This window comes from Siniperca chuatsi, linkage group LG18 (assembly GCF_020085105.1).
Source record: "Siniperca chuatsi isolate FFG_IHB_CAS linkage group LG18, ASM2008510v1, whole genome shotgun sequence".
In the NCBI taxonomy this organism is placed as follows: Eukaryota; Metazoa; Chordata; class Actinopteri; order Centrarchiformes; family Sinipercidae; genus Siniperca; species Siniperca chuatsi.
This window is the reverse complement of record NC_058059.1, coordinates 25,507,393-25,524,149: the sequence shown is the minus strand read 5'-3', so window position 1 is coordinate 25,524,149 and position 16,757 is coordinate 25,507,393. Positions and strand designations below refer to the sequence as shown.

At 39.2% G+C, this 16,757-nt stretch overlaps 2 protein-coding genes across 7 annotated transcripts in view; one reads left to right on the top strand and one right to left on the bottom strand.

Moving 5' to 3' along the window:
* The window catches only part of LOC122865149 (glutamic acid-rich protein-like), an 86,499-nt gene that overhangs the window by 4,581 nt on the left and 65,161 nt on the right, over positions 1 to 16,757 (top strand). The window lies entirely within an intron of this gene.
* On the bottom strand, positions 1,755 to 16,154 carry LOC122865150. Of its 4 annotated transcripts, XM_044173186.1 has the most exons (5): positions 15,697 to 16,153; positions 15,436 to 15,506; positions 14,939 to 15,119; positions 14,661 to 14,807; positions 1,755 to 4,641 (listed from the first exon to the last, which is right to left on the bottom strand). In XM_044173186.1, exons 4-5 carry the CDS (start codon positions 14,795 to 14,797, stop codon positions 1,887 to 1,889), a joined length of 2,892 nt encoding a protein of 963 aa, XP_044029121.1. In that variant the 5' UTR covers positions 14,798 to 14,807; positions 14,939 to 15,119; positions 15,436 to 15,506; positions 15,697 to 16,153; the 3' UTR covers positions 1,755 to 1,886. The 4 variants fall into 4 exon arrangements, with proteins under 4 accessions (XP_044029121.1, XP_044029122.1, XP_044029123.1 ...); XM_044173187.1 differs by lacking the exon at positions 14,939 to 15,119 and having other exon boundaries at positions 15,697 to 16,154; XM_044173188.1 differs by lacking the exon at positions 14,661 to 14,807 and having other exon boundaries at positions 15,697 to 16,149.

The following is a 16,757-nucleotide window of genomic DNA, read 5'->3' as shown; positions in this document are numbered from 1 at the left end:
GGAATTAGATATCGCTGTTATATACAGTTATTATACCAGGGCTAACAACCAATCAGATTGCTTTATTTGAGCTATTTGTTTTATAACTCTTTAAAAATAATGACTAAGGATGTTTTTTCCAAACAAACTTTCATTGTTGCTTATTTAGTCATGAATATTCAATGTTATAAAGAAAGGTACTGTGTGTAGGTTTTGACACGTATTATTCGTGCAGGTTGTAACTACACTTAAAAAACTTTAATCTTCCCTGACTTTCTTGGTTGCCTATAACAGCCTGTGGGCTGATTTCTATGCATTTCTATGCACTCCTGAGTGCCTTCTCTCTCCGCTTCCCTACGGCGTCAACATTGTGCAACAATAGCTAACGTTAGCTTAGAAATAGAGTCTGCTAACATCAACAAACGACCGGCACCCACCACAACAGAGTCCAACACAAAGTCCAAAGTCAAAGGTAACATTACTGCAAAGCATGTGAAATATATTGTGATATTGTGGTTTTTGCTGGCTAATGTTAGCTTGCTTACTAACGCGGATGAATTGCTAGCTAGCTAACATAGCAAAATACAGTCTTGAGTGGATAACGTCAGTTACTTCATCCAGACTTCCTGGGCTGATTTGGCTGGTAGATTGTCAGACAAACATTCTTAAATTAGTAGTATTTTCAAATTAATATCTATTAAAATCCTATGCTCATCAAAACTAAAAGCAATCTTAAAAAAACCCACCAATTTAAATATGTATATATATATATATATATATATATATATATATATATATATATATATATATATATGTATGTATGTATATGTATATATATATATATATATATATATATATATATATATATATATATATATATATATATATATATATATATATATGTATATATATATATATGTGTATATATATATATATATATATATGTATATACATATATATATGTATATACATATACACTATTCATGTCAGGTTCGTACAGGTATTTATTTCCGGAGAATGATGTGGAAAGTCATTGCATTGGCTGTATCATGCGGGTGAGGTAAATGGAGTGGGCATGTCGGAGTGTAACTTAACCTACCGGTTATTACCGGAGTATTACAGTAACCAGCAGGTTCAACTCCTACAGCTGTCAGTGTGTGTTGTGGGAGTGCTGTAGTGCTCTTCAACAAGACTTTGGACTGAGAAGAAAATACAGTATTTACTCATTATGTTCAAATGGTGATGGTTGGCTGTGAGTGCTAAAATGAACATTAGCATTTCAGATGTGAAAAGGAGGACATTTTGTTTGGTCCTTACACAACATCATCTGTTCTGATGATTAGAGTAACCAGAAGATTCAAACCCTATAATAATCAACATGTCCAACAATACTTTTAATTCCTTCTTGTCCTGAGGATCTGAGAAGAATATTAATTGTTTGTATGATGTTAGTTGAGTGTAGATATGAGATTTTTTTTTTGTTTAAATGTCAATGGAAGCTAACTTTTTAACATACAAAAAGTGAACACAGTGGTGATTCTCTTCCAATATGATAAATATAAGACAAAATTTCTATTATTGCCTTGACTCATTTGGCAAAACCATTTTGTTGTACATAAATGATTATTTTTGGAAACAGAGTGCATGTTGTCTGAAAAAAGGGGCTTTCCAAATCAGATGTAATTACAATGCTGTTTTTGTCAACTCTCAAATGTTGGATACCTGACCATCACAATAAATTCTCAACTAGTGGGAAACAGAAAAACTGCAAGTAGTAAAGCATTCAGTTTTTATTTATTGACATGTATGTGCCCAGTGTTAATGCTTCAGGTAATCTGATGTTTGAAGTCTGAAGAATATGTATCCATCTGATTTGAATAAGCTAAAAGTTGACTGAGCCGTGCCTTCTATTTGGTCTTGGGGCTGTTCATCGGCTGGTATGGTGGAAGGAGGAACTTCCATGACTCATCCCAACCTGAGAGCGACTTGATGGGCATCTGCTTTTTCAGACTACCAGGCTGGACAAAGAACCTCCAAGATTCTACCCACTCTTCAAAGAACTTGTCTTTGTATTCATCCTCTATCTTAAGCTTCTTTACTGAAGGAGGGCCTTTCTTGGGACGTGGTTGGGTTTTACCCAACAGGTGGCATCCTGCCCACTTCCTCTCTGATTGTTTCTCCTTCTCAATGGTGGAGTACAAATTTCTCCTTGTTTTGGTCTTTTTTGTGATAATCGTCCTAGGGTTAACGGATTCCTTAGACTTAGTTTTGTCTTTGATTTGTGCACTGGCCCCCTGCAGGAACCGATGGGAGTTTCCCCAAAGCCTGAAGGTTGCAGCGTTGTTGCTAAAGTTGGTGTTGATGTTTTTTTGTATATTCTTTCCTCTTGACCACATGACTGTATAGTGATATGGGTTAGCAGAGGACTTCACCCAGGGTTGCTCCACATGTGGCATGGGGTTGGCGAGCCTGAACGACCTTCCCCACTTAGATCCATGCCCATTAGCAGTGGCATGTTGCTCCTGAGTAGTGCTGGTCATGCTTTTCCCAGGTATCCCTGAAGATTCATAATGACTTGGTTGATGTTTCAGAAGTGACCCAGCTCTCCATGAAGCGCTCCACTGTTTCTCAGGATATCTTTTCCTGAACATCTGGTTGTCAAAAGACCAGCTCATTTTAGCTTTGGCTGTCAGCAAAGAAATCTTCTCTTTCTGGGGTTGGATCTCCATTAACACATCCACCTTTTTCTCTCTAGGCACCTGCTCAGTCCAGTGCCCTGTGTGGAAGACGAAGCACTTCCAGGCTTCCCACCATTGGGTTAAGGAGGATATGTCATGACGGAACTGAGTTTCTGAGACCATCCAGACTTCCTGCCAGTCAGAAACTGACCTAGCGTGCCTCCTGTGTATCCGTGAATTGTCAGGATGGTGTGAAGTCACACTTGACCTTCCCTTGCTGGTTTGTGCCTTGTCCTGCCCAGGTTCTGATTGGTGCTGGGGCCTCAATAATCTCCAAGATTCTCCCCAACTCCGCTCCCCGGTCGGCCCATTCTTAGGGAGTTCTACAGGTGCAAAGTGGTTCTGGTCCCTCGCACAATCTTCTTGGATTTGGGGTGTGTTGGACCAACCCTGCTCCCAAAGTTCAGGCTCCTGAGGTAGAGGGTGACAGGTGAATTTCCATGAGTCTTTCCACTCTGAGGTAGTAGGCTTCATGTCTCCTCCCTTCTCAGATGCTCTGAAAGGCCTCAAAGGGTCAGGCCTCATTCTTCTCTCCATCCTCATTCTGTGTTTCAGTGTCTTCCAGGAATCCCTCCATTCTGAGGCAGACAGGACATTTTCCAGGCGTTTCAGATGAAGTAGCTTAGATTGGGTGAATTCTCTCTTTGGTCGATATATCACATTATGTTTCAGCTGCTCATAGCATAAGTCAGCTTTCTCTGATGTGGAATATTGCCACTTTGGGTTCTTCCCCACCTTCTGAGCCTCCAAAGCAGTCTCCACCCTTGGTGGCGAGACCTTCAGGACTTTCTCTATTTCTTCACATGATTTAGAGTTGTTTTTGGTAACCTGCCATGACTTGCTCCACTCAGAGAGAGCCTTAAATTCATTGCAGAGCTGCAAGTACAGATCTCTGTACTTCTTGATTTTGTGGAGATGTGACTCTTTCTGCTGGCCGCAATCATCATAGGTATCCCTGTGATCTTGCCTCAGAGAGGGATCAGAATTCTTGTGGTTGTTGAAGACCACCATGGCTGCTCTCCATGAATCGGCCCACTCTGGACTGTGAGATTTTTGAACTTGAGGCAACTTGGATTTGTTGCAGCCATGGTGGTTGACAAGCCTCCAACATTCTTCCCACTTGGAGCTCATCTCTCCATCGTTATCCTGCTTGTTAGCAATAGACTCATTCATTAGACCATCATTTGGAACTGTAAAATGATCCTGCTGACTTGCTGGCTTGGTGGATCTCCATGACTCACTCCACTCTGATGAGCACAAGGCTTCATTGTGGTGCTGAGTCTGCACCAACAAGGTGAGGAATCCAGATTTGGGGACATTCTCTCCATTTACAGAAGATGTATCCCCCTTCTTATTGTTTTTCTCAGATTTTCTCCAGGACATCTGCCACTCCTCAGTGGGAAGACTCAAGTCTAGCTCTTGTGATTCCACCACCCTGTAATCAGATTTCTTCCAGAGATGACGGCTGTAAGAATCTATCATGTTGAGCCCGTTTGACCAAGGCTTTCCTTCTTCAGAATAAGGCTGCTGGGTAGCAAACATCCAGCACTTGCCCCAGTCTGATCTAGCTGCAGTGCCCTCTGCTGGTAATGGCAAGGATTTGTTGAACTTCCATGACTTCCCCCACACCATAGCAGAAGGTTGAGTCGGGGTGATGAACATGAATAACTGAAGCTTGTTTAAATTCTTGTCCTGCCCCCTTTTGTCCTTGTAGTTGGGGGCAGGAGTGGTGAAGCCTCTTCTGTGGCCTCCTGGTCTGCCGTGTACACCTTGACCTGCACCATGAGGATGACTAGGAGGAACCTGGGGTCGCTTGCTCTTCCAGACGTTGTCTGTCTGATTCTCAGCAGGTTTAGTTTTTCTCTCCACCCTTTTGTAGTTACCCAGTCTGGCAGCTAGACGATTTTCCCAGTCCTTGTTAATACTGTGAAAAATAATATGTAAGAAAAAATAAAATATAAAATATGAGAAAAAGGAAAAAAAAAAAAATAGTACATACATGGACACCATCTCTCAAAGACAGAATGAAATGGACACTTCTTGGAAAACTGTAAATCTTTAATGGTGACCTCATTTTTGCACTATTAACAGCTTTTCTTTCCTTGAAGTTATAATCTAAGATTTTTATTTAAATAAATATCTGTTAAGACACTATCGCCGAATGAAGTAACACAATGGTGATTCAGTCTATGGCTTACTGATGAAAGTATTGCAATAAAAAAGAGAGATATAGAGATAGATATAGATATCTATATATAGAGATATCTATATAGCGATATATAGATAGATAGATATAGATAGATAGATATAGATATATATAGATATCTATATATCTCAACATATTTATTGCACTTCTGTCTTCCTCAACATACTGCAGAGCTTCTACATTTTTTTTCTATTCTATTGTGTTCTATCTCTGTTTCTTTTCCTCATTACTCAAATTTTCAGTACTATGTACCTTAACAAATGTCCTTGCTAGTAATTGTACTTTATCCTTACCTTCTATAACTACATTTCCCCCATCTTTCATTATAGGATATCCATACTCTTTTCTATTTCCGGACATCCTCTTAATCATCCCCCATACTCGCTCTCACAGTACCTCTTCCAAAAATCCCTTTTAACCCTTTTATTGTACTCCTAACTACTGCCTGCTTTCTTTTATAGTCAATAAGATTCTGAAAATTATGTGTTTTCTTCAAGATTTTAAAAGGCCTTATTTTGATTTTTTTATTGCAGAAGTGCATTCTTGTGTCCACCACGGAACTATCTTTTTCCATTTCCTACTATTTCTTTTTGGTATTGACTCTTTTGCTGCTCCTAATATTAAAAAGTTTATTTCTGCATTGAGGTCTACAATTGTCTGGTTCATATTTACCTCCTTTAATTTCCCTTCAGTTATTATTCTATACTTGTTCCAAGTTGCTTCTTCAAATTTCCATCTTCGTTCTCTCTCATCCTGTTCTACTTCCCTTTCTACTCCAATACTTGTGAATATAGGATAGTGATCACTCCCTATAGTGGGAGTAGGAAACTAAATTCACTAAATTTTCCTGTGTGCCTGATCCATCATTTAAACATACAGTTCCTTTTTGTCCATTAGTTCCTCTGATTTCTCCATTTAAATCCTCTCGTTTGCCCCGTACTGTGCTGTGCGCATTGAAGTCTCCACACCAGATGATATTACCTCTCCAATGTTCCAGTATTGATTCTAGTTTTACCTTTTCTAGTTTTTTGCATGGGTTATATAAGTTTACTATTCTCATACTTTCTTTCTTGCACCATATTTCAACTACTACTACTTCTATTTCTTGTACTGTACTTAACCATCTATGTTTTATACCTTCTTTAATGAATATTGCACACCCTCCACCATTTCCATTGTGTCTATCTTTGCGTATGGTTGTGTATCCTTTAATAATGAACTCAAGATTTGGCTTGAGCCATGTCTCCTGAATGCATATGACATCTGGTTTCCTATTTAATTTATCAATGTAGCCTTTAAGCTCCTGTCCATTTGCTATCAGACTTCGTTCCATTGGCGTTCCATTGTAATAGTAACAACATTATGGTATGATCTGCAAAGCTGTCTCTGAGGTCCCTTCTCCCTGACTAAGGTCAGCATGTATCTTTTCCCACGATAAATCTTTCATATTTAGGAATTTTGCCGCTGCCTTTACTATGATTTAGATTTTTTCTGTCTTGATTATTACTTTCTCTTTATGACGTAGGCTAAAAACAGCACTAACCTGTCCATTGATATACCTGTGTTGTCCTTATGTATCTGTGCTGTTCCTGCATTTGTTTCAGGATGCCTTTAGTTGATTCCCTCTTCTCTTCTTTCTCTGTTACACATTCTCACAGCCTCTGCTTATGTTACTTTCTGTTTTGCTCTTACTCTTTGAATCTCCACTGCCTGCTTCCTGACGGTGCAACCACCATACGCTGCTGTGTGGTTTCCTCCGCAGTTATAGCATTTAACCTGAACATTGCTTCCACACTCTCCATATGCATGTTCTCCTCCACATCTTCCACATCTTTGTTTTCCTTTACATACATTAGCCGTATGACCATACCGCTGACATTTATGACATCTTATTGGAGGACGAACATATTCTCTTACATTAAAGCTCATGTAGCCTACCATCACTTTTACAGGAAGCACCTCATCATTGAACTGAAGCAGTACTGACTCACTATCCACTTTTCCCCCATTCCTGAAGGCCTGCAGCTGTCTAATTCCTGTGACTTTTTCCTCCTTTTATCACTTTCCTTAGTTCAAGTTTTCTCCAACGGGGATTCCTGTTATCACTCCCCTAGCTCCTCTCCTCTCACCAACTATCCTTCTTTCCATTATTTCTTTTTTACTCACTGTTTGCAGTTTCTTCACTTTATTTTTCTGCTCAGCATTTTTGCACTTCACCAACAAACTGCCATCTCACAACACCTTTGCCATTTCTATATCCCCAATTGCCTTCCTCAATCCACTTGTCAACGTTATTGGACTAATTGATCTTATGTTGCTCCCTACCTTAAACTTAAGAATGACCTTAATTTACTCCATCATAATCTTTTTCCTGGTTTCTCGCACTTCCTCCTTCTCTTCTAATGCCCGTTTTCCCGCAGATGTCGACTGGCTATCTCTTTTGTCCTTCCTCCCTCCTCCTCCTTTCCTACCACTCACAATTTGTCCATTCCGTCTCCATATCGTCATCCTCCGACAATCCACTACTATTTGCCATTCTGATCCAGTCACAAATCATATTATGCCAAACCACCAATTTGCTAGCGTCGTTTTCCTATCCTTCCCGTGGATTAAATGAGCGGAAATACGGACAGTGCCATTGCAACCCACATCATCTTCTTCTTTGATTTACTGGTGGGCTACAAACCAACGTTAAAGGTGCATGCCGCCACCTTACTGGATGGGAGTGTGTAACATCATGACTTTAATCAAAACTAACAAACAACAAAATAAATTAACACTTTATAGATTTATATTCTAGATATTATACCTGTTCTTTGTAAATATTTGAATAAAGCCCTTTGAACCTGTAACTGTTTATCCCCTGTCTCTAACAGACCTTTGATGCTCCACTCCCTGCCCATCTGTACCACTCAGTCTCTCTTTCTACAGTGAACCTCCTACATCCCATCAGCACATGTTCAACAGATTTCTTACAGTTACAAGTCTCACATTTATCTAACACTTTTTCATGGTATACAAAGTAGCATTGAGTCCTATGTATGTCCTAACCTTAACATAGAAAAGATAACATCTACTTTCCTACATTTACCTTGATTATTTCTGACTGAGATTTTTGGATTTTATAGTATTCTCTACCCTTACTGTCATTATTCCATGTTTCCTGCCATGATTATTCCCTGATGAGTTAGTGATTTTGCTTCTGATCTCCCAAAAGAAATTTCTAAAATGTCATTATCATTTTTGTGCATTTTTAGCAAGTTTATCTGCAATCTCATTTCCTTCTATTCCAACGTGTGCTGGTATCCAGCAGAAATTAACATCTATTCCTAGTTGCTGCAGATTTAGTAGCCTTATATAAACCTCAATTAAAAGATCCTCTCGGACTGTTTCTCCTGACTGTATACTTTGTATTGCAGCAGCAGAATCTGAACATACCACTACTTTAATCGGTTTAACCTCCTCTACCCACTGAAGACTGATGATTATTGCTGTCATTTCTGCTGTGTATACTGATAACCTGTTTGAGATTCTCTTAACAATTCCTTTGTCAAATTCCGGGATGTACTATATATACCCACCCCTACATGTTCATTATTTGAGTGTTTCTGTAAAAATATTAAGATAATTATAGTACCTTTTCTTCAAATACTCTTGAACCATGCACCCAATATTATTATTCCTCTCTTTTCTAATATATGAAGATTTACTTTGGGTTGTAGAAATATCCATGGGGAAATGCTGCTATGGATAACTGCTGTGTTGTATAGTATCAAATGTATCTAATTTGTACTGTTTCGCCTTCTTGTTAATATCCCAGCCGAAACCTTTACCAGAAAATGTTGTGTATTCCCAACAATTCTGCAGACCAGTTGATGCTAAATTTCCATCTCCTCCTCCCTGGATTCTTATCCAGTATGTTAGTGATAACTTAGTTCTCCTCAGATGCAGAGGCAGTTCGCTGGATTCAACGAGCAATGCATTAATGGGCGTTGTTTTGACTGCTCCTATACTAAGTCTTAGTGCTCTGTATTGTATCCTGTCCAGTTTTTCTAGGTGAGTTTTTGCTGCTGCTTCATACACCATGCAACCATAATCCAAAGTAGCTCTCATCAAAGCCCTGTTTATGTGTAATATTGCTTCTTCCGACCAAACATCTCATTAAATTTAACACCTTTTTACATTTGCTGTCAATATTTTCTATATGATTCTTCCATGTGTATTTTTCATCAATCCATAGACCAAGATATTTAAACACTCTGAGTCTTTCCATGGGCTTGCTATATAATGTTAACCCCTGCTCGTTACCTATCTTACCTATCTGTAAACCCACTTTGTACTTCACACTTATTTTATTTTATACTTATACCCACTTGGTACTTAATTTATTTTCTGACCTGTATTATAGTGTATTATTTTTTTTTGCTTAGTACTTCTATTCCTGTGTGCACTGATGTGATAGTGAGCTGCTGTAGCAAAAGAGTTTCCCCTCGGAGATCAATAAAGTATTTCTGATTCTGATACAGATTCTGATCTTCTTTTTAGTGACCAGCATATAGCATGATTTTGCTACTGAAATTTTGAATCCCCAATCATAAGACCATATCTCTACACTGACTATTGCTTTCTATATACTTTTCAACACATGTGAGCAATTTTTTCCCCATTTCCAGATTGGTCCATCGTCTGCGTACAATGCTGACCTGTCCCTGTATTTTCAAAGATATCATTAATCATGATAATAAATAGAATTGGACTGATGATGCTACTTTGTGGTATCCCATTTTAATAACAAAACTATCAGATTTCTGATCCTACTTTAACTTGAAATGTTCTGTTTGATAGAAAATCCATGATCCAATTATATAACCTACCACCTATGCTTAGCTTGTTCAATTACCACAGTAGCTGTGGTACTGTATGAGGAAGTCTGGAGTGGCAGAGAAGTATGTTAGAGTGGTGCAGGACATGTATGAGAACTGTAAGACCGTGGTGAGGTGTGCTGTAGGTGTGACAGGAGTTCAAGGTGGAGGTGGGTCTGCATCAAGGATCTCTGAGCCCCTTCTTGTTTGCTCTGGTGATGGACAGGCTGACAGATGAGGTTAGACAGGAATCTCCATGGACTATGATGTTTGCGGATGACATTGTAGTGACAGCAGGGAGCAGGTGGAGGAAAATCTAGAGAGATGGAGATCTGCTCTGGAAAACAGAGGAATGAAGCTTAGCCGCAGTAAGACAGAATACATGTGTGTCAGTGAGAGGGACCCAGGTGAAACGGTGAGGTTACAGGGAGCAGAGGTGAAGAAGGTGCAGGACTTTAAGTACTTAGGGTCAACGGTTCAGAGCAATGGAGACTGGAAAATAGGTGAAGAAGCGAGTGCAAGCAGGTTGGAACGGGTGGAGAAAAGTGTCAGGTGTGTTGAGTGATAAGAGTATCAGCAAGAATGAAAGGAAAGGTGTTCAAGACGGTGGTGAGACCAGCGATGTTGTACAGTTTAGAGACAGTGGCACTGAAGAAAAGACAAGAGGCAGAGCTGGAGGTAGCAGAGCTTAAGATGTTGAGGTTCTCTTTGGGAGTGACGAGGATGGACAGGATCAGGAATGAGTACATCAGAGGGACAGCTTATGTTAGATGTTTTGGAGATAAAGTCAGAGAGGCCAGATTGAGGTGGTTTGGACATGTTCAGAGGAGAGACTGTGAATATATTGGTAGAAGGATGCTGAGGTTGGAGCTGCCAGGCAGGAGGTCTAGAGGAAGACCAAAGAGGAGATTTATGGATGTAGTGAGAGAGGACATGAAGTTAGTTGGTGTGAGTGAAGAGGATGCAGAGGACAGGGTTAGATGGAGGCACATGATTCGCTGTGGCGACCCCTGAAAGGAAACAGCCAAAAGGAAAAGAAGATACTGACTGTCGTGAAGAATATGTTAGCCTAAATTAATCCACTCTGCCCAGTCATTTTAATACTCATATTCCTCGAGGCACCGGCCGAGGAGGGGGAGTTGCAGCTTTGACTCAAGCCTATTAATCAATCCTAAACCTAAACTAAAATATAACTCATATGAAAGCCTTGTTCTTAGTCTTTCACACCCAACCTGGAAAACACGACAGCCAATTCTATTTGTTATAGTGTACCATGCTCCTGGTCCTTATTCTGAGTTTTTATCTAAATTTTCAGAAAAATTAGTGCATGCATTTGTTACTTCTAGGCTGGACTATTGCAATTCCTTATTGTCTGGCTGCCCGAATAAGTCCCTTAAGACTCTCCAGTTGATCCAGAATGCTGCGGCACGTGTACTGACAAGAACTAGGAAAAGAGAAATCTCTCCAATGTTAGCTTCTCAGCACTGGCATCCTGTAAAACCCAGAATAGAATTTAAAATCCTTCTCCTCACCTACAAAGCTCTTAATGGTCTGGCACCATCGTATCTTAAAGATCTCATAATACCATATTATCCAACTAGAACACTGCACTCCCAGGATGCAGGGTTACTTGTGGTTCCTAGAGTCTCAAAAGTAGAATGGAAGCCAGAGCTTTCCGTTACCAAGCTCCTCTCCTGTGGAATCATCTCCACATTTAAGAGTAGGCTTAAGACCTTCCTCTTAGATAAAGCTTATAATTAGGGCTGGCCTGGGTGAGTCCTGAACCATCCCTTAAGTTATACTTATCTACTATAGGCCTAGACTGCCGGGAGACTTTCCTCTCTCTTTCCCTCCCTCTCCATCTGTATGCATTTTTATCCCATTACTGCATGTTACTAACTCAACATCATCTCTCTCCCGTAGTTTTGTGCTTTCTCGTTTCTCTCCTCTCTCCTTCTGTCGCTTTCAGCAGGTATTTCTGCCTCTGGAGCTGCAGAGACTTGATCTGTGGTTGTGGGCCACCTGCTGCCCCCGTGTTTGTGCTCGACAACTGCTACTACAGTCGTTGTTGTTGGTTCTGTTACTGATGCTGACATTATTTTTCTTATAGCTGTCATTCCTATTATTACTAATTTATTAATAAACATTACAATTACCATTCTACTATTTATAAAAAATAATTAAAAAAAATCTAGGTGGTATTTGCATTGTGCTTCCCTCTTAATAGTCAAGCTACACTCATCATTCCACCATGCCACAATTCTCTTATTCCCTGTTATCACTGTTTTAGGACTTTTTGAGGCAGCTTCAATTATCATACACGTAATTTCACTAGCACATTCATCTACATTTCCATTCATTTTAATGTTACTAGCTAATTCCCTGCAGAATTCTTTAAATTAGTACCATTGAGCCTTTTTAAAGCACCATCTTTTCTCTCTCTCTCCCTCTCTCTCTCTCTATCCAGTGCACAGAAACCAGTGTTAAATCATCTGTTACATCTTATTCCTATTTATATCTAATCTTGTTCCTTTACCATTGTTTATACAAACAAGATTTCTGATCTATCACTTCTTCATTCACTGTACAATTATAATCAGTATGATCATTTCCCCATAGGATATTGTGTGCATTGAAATCTCCCAGTATTTCCTCAAACACTGGTGCTGTTAAAGTTTGACATGGATTGTAATAACTAATTATTTTGATTGACCCTTGTGTTCTGTATACCTCAATAACTGCATTCATGTCCACCTGAACGATGTATTCTTCTGTATGCTAAATTATCTTTAATGAATGTGCAACAGCCACCCCCTTGTTTATTTATTCGATCATGTCTGACTGAATTGTATCCTGCCAATACAAAATCTAGATGTGGTCTCAACCATGTCTCTTGAATGCATATTATATCTGGTTAGTCCTTTAAATCCTTTATGACCTTCTTAAATTCCTGTCCATTTGCTATTAAGTTTGAAGCTGAATTTTAATGAATTTGTTCATTATTATTTGTATTGGGAAGTCTAGGTGAAAAATATAGCTATAGGCCATTGAAAAAACAAACACATTGTGTCACTTTGGGCTCTGGGTAACTTGATGGGCATTTCTCACTATTTTCACAAACCAAACATTCGAGACAATAATCAGCAGATTAATCTATAATGAAAATCATTAGTTGCAGACCTACACAAAGTTTTAAACTTGCTTTACCTCAGTCAATTACAACTGTAAAATCCTGCTTTTATATTAAGTGAGTAGTAATAATCTAATGATATAATATAGTACTTTTACTTTTAATACTTTAAGTACATTTTCCTGATTATACTTGCATATGTTTACTTAAAGCAACTACAAGGAGTTTAACTGGTTATGAAACAGTCTCAAATTAATGCTGATGCCTCTATATGACCTACATAAGCAAACAAGACCATCAGAGAGAAAACTGGCTATTAATATAGAGGTATTCGAAATGCCTGTCACCGGGTCCGATTCCCTATGAAATCAGACGAAACGATTTACTCATTCATTTATTCTCAGACCGGAAGAGCCTGTGATTACATTATCCCATAATATGTTAGTCAGTTAAAAGGAAGCAGGAGGAAATTTTTCTATAGAGAATTTTATTTTTGACGGTATCTTTTTGTGGTAATGGCTGATACTGGGGTAGGATCAGCAAAGACAGTGATAGAGCAAGGGGGAAAACGCAAGTCAACCTTGGTCGGTCATTCAACAGATGGAGAGAATTGCAGGATATGAAAGGATTCAAAAAGGAGCCCAAATTGGCCCTCTTCTTCCTAGACAGGTATGAAATATGACTTATTTGGCTGTGAATTGTTGGAAGTATAGGTCACAGTGGACATTACTGTAATACAACTGGCTTATAACGTAACATTTTATTTTGGCCTTGCTACCGTGCTATATCTTGCTGTTGGCTTATTATTATGAAGACATAACATTACTAGGGAAGGTTGATAACGTTAGATTTCTCAACAAAATTACTATTACCAAGCAACCAAATCTGTTATTTGTAGGCTTACATGTAACCTAAGTATTTGAACAGTACTTTGTTAAAGTATCTTCAAATTATAGTTATTAATCTTACATAGCCACAAATAGGTATCTCATCACTACGCAACCTGCAAACAGCTGTTTAAAAAAGAAAAATAGTATTAAAAGAAGTTGCGTTTTTCTTTCACTTGCTTCCAAAACAATGCACATGCTAGCCAGATCAAGATATTTACAGCAAGGCAGTGGAAACACTAATGCCTGTCCTGCCTGAGAGTCGAGCTTTTGAGTCCATAGCCTGCTTACCTGAATGTTCAGTTTTTGATTAAACTGTTTTAGAGAATTTTATGAACTGCATTTTAGCATACATATATTTGTTTCCTTCAGGACAAACAGCAGGGGAAGTGATTGTGTAGTAGATTACATTAGCCTACATACAGGTAAATTATGAATTTGTTTGTATTCATCTCTGCAGGACAATGTGATAGGCCAGTAAAAAGAGACCTGAGTTCATCCAGACCACATCAGGTAATATAAAAGTCAGTATCATGTTCAAATTGAAGGGGGGGGAAAAAAATCTTATTCTGCTACTGAATGTATTCAATAATTCTGAATCACAATATATAACTATGAATAAGTTATTAAAAAAGATCTGATTTTATGTTAAGTTCATGATTTTAAGTTCATGTTAGAGCATCCTGGTGGCTACTGGGTATGAGACACTGACCACTTAATAGCAATCTCTCCTACTAGTACTATCCAATAAAAGGCAAAATGGCAAAACAATCTTGAAAAAATGTTTGCGGAAATTAAGATTAAAAACCAGTTAGGACAGCCTGTGCACACAGACAGATAAACAGTTTCAGTCCTTACGAGGGCAGAGCACTCTTCTCTATTCGTTCCTGCTCCAGATGCATCTTTTGTCCATACTCTCTCTCTCTGATCTCCCAGACATTCCTCATGATAGAGGCGTCGCAGCCAACTACCTCAGGGTTCTTCTCACTAGACATCTTCAAACTCCTGCGCGCAAACACACACACACACACACAGTAACCTCTGAAGAATTATTATGTTCACATTATTCTCTTTTTTTTTTGGATGCCGATCATATTTGTCATATTCTGAACCCTGCAGAGGTGGAGGTGCGGTACCTTATACTGGTGATCCTCTGTGTGATCCGTGTGAAGGCAGGCAGCTCTGCTCCTATATACTGTCACTCCAAGAGTCATTGACCTGCTTTTAGATGTTTAAGGGGCTGTCCTAACTAAAAATATGCCTACCGTAAATGTATAGTCGGCCGTGCAGAACAGCATGCTGGGAATGTCAGCACTCCTGAAACATGGACATGCGACCTCTTTTCACTTCTGCCAGAAACATTTACTGCAAACATCCATTTGATACTACCACAAGTCTTGTTTCATTGCCATGAAAGAAATGTGGAATGTGCTTTTTCAGGCTGCTTATAAGCGAATGTGTACAGGTGTTGTTAGGAGACATACAGATGACTATCAAGCAGCATTGTCTCCTGTGTTGAGAGAGAATTGAATTGGCATATCTGGTTCTTATTTCATCCTCCCATGTGTCCTTGAGGGGACACAAAAAAATAACATTTGTTCCAGTTGCTGTGACATTTGACACTTGACCTCACCTTACTGGGTGCTGGGATTGTCTGTCTGGTTTGAGGTGTGACCCTCTGTTCCTCACATTCAGTATGCAGATCTGTCATGAGAACAACATTTAGGAAATTCACTGTCCTAAAGGAAATGTAGTGGTAATGTAGTTTTAAGAAAGCTCAGGACCCAAAAAGCAGGACTCAGACAAGGACTCAAAGCTCAAACAGTTATTTCACACACAGAAGAGTGGTTTGAGTGTAGACTAAGATCTCACAGTGGTGTTGGCTCATACTCACTTGTGTACCGTCTGCCTACGAACTTGCCTCCCCTGCCTGCCAGTCTGTCTGCCTTGGACTTACATTCTTATGTGTATTTGTTTGCTGATAACCTGCCTGCCGAACCTGCTCGCCTGCCTGCATAGACTCTGTATCAACTCAAGACTGCCTGCCCAACCTTGGCTACAAGGCTTGATTGGTAGTTGGTTGCAGGTGTGTAGGAGAGGGAATGAAGGCCACGCCTAGACCAGATCACACAAACACACACAAACACACACACACACTGATGCAGACAGAAACCAACAGGGGACATACAGGAAACACAAGGGAAGAAGGAGAACAACTGGAAACACTAGGGTTGAGGGAGAGGCAAAGCCGGACCATGATAAGAAAATAGATCTCCTAAAAAAGAAAAGTATGCTGTTTACAGCCGCAATCAAGGAATAATTTTATATTTGGTACATACCATACCACACAATGCATTTCACCAGGCTAAACAATATAAGTACAAGGAATGACAAATATAAAAATACTCATGTTGAGTCAAAATTATGAGATACAAAATCAAATTGCAAAAATGTAAGCAAACCTACTGACACATACTTAGACAAATATCAGCACGTTGTGCTGCCTCTTTAGCATACTGTTTATGAATGACTATCCTGAGCTGTGACTGATTTACAGTACAGACATCTGTGTGATAGCAGCATATGGTGGTGGTGCTGGTGGTAAAAATAGAGCTGTACAGTCTGTCCCCATGTCTCATCTCTGACATGCACACCATCATGATACATGTACTGTACATTTACCCACACTCAAACAAACACACTCTTTCTTCTATAACCCCCTGATGTGATCTGAGATAAGGTCTGCTAGTCGCCTATCATAAAAGTTGGAAGTACATTCCTAACTAGTAACTGTTATATTCTCAACGGTTGCTTTATTTTACTTCAGTTTCTTATATGTATTTATTGAAGTTTTTCTTTTCCTTGCCTAAAGCTCACAATTTAAGCTTTTGCCAAGCATGCCTTTTTAATGCCTCAGTATTAAACTGAATAGTTGTTTCTTTTGACTTATATATT

Excerpts from the sequence above, each read along its gene's own strand:
- LOC122865150 (XM_044173187.1), bottom strand. The coding sequence starts at position 14,797 with ATGTCTAGTGAGAAGAACCCTGAGGTAGTTGGCTGCGACGCCTCTATC. Across the intron at positions 4,642-14,660 it reads GAGAAGAGTGCTCTGCCCTC|TATTAACAAGGACTGGGAAA; the intron begins GTAAGGACTGAA and ends TATTTTTCACAG.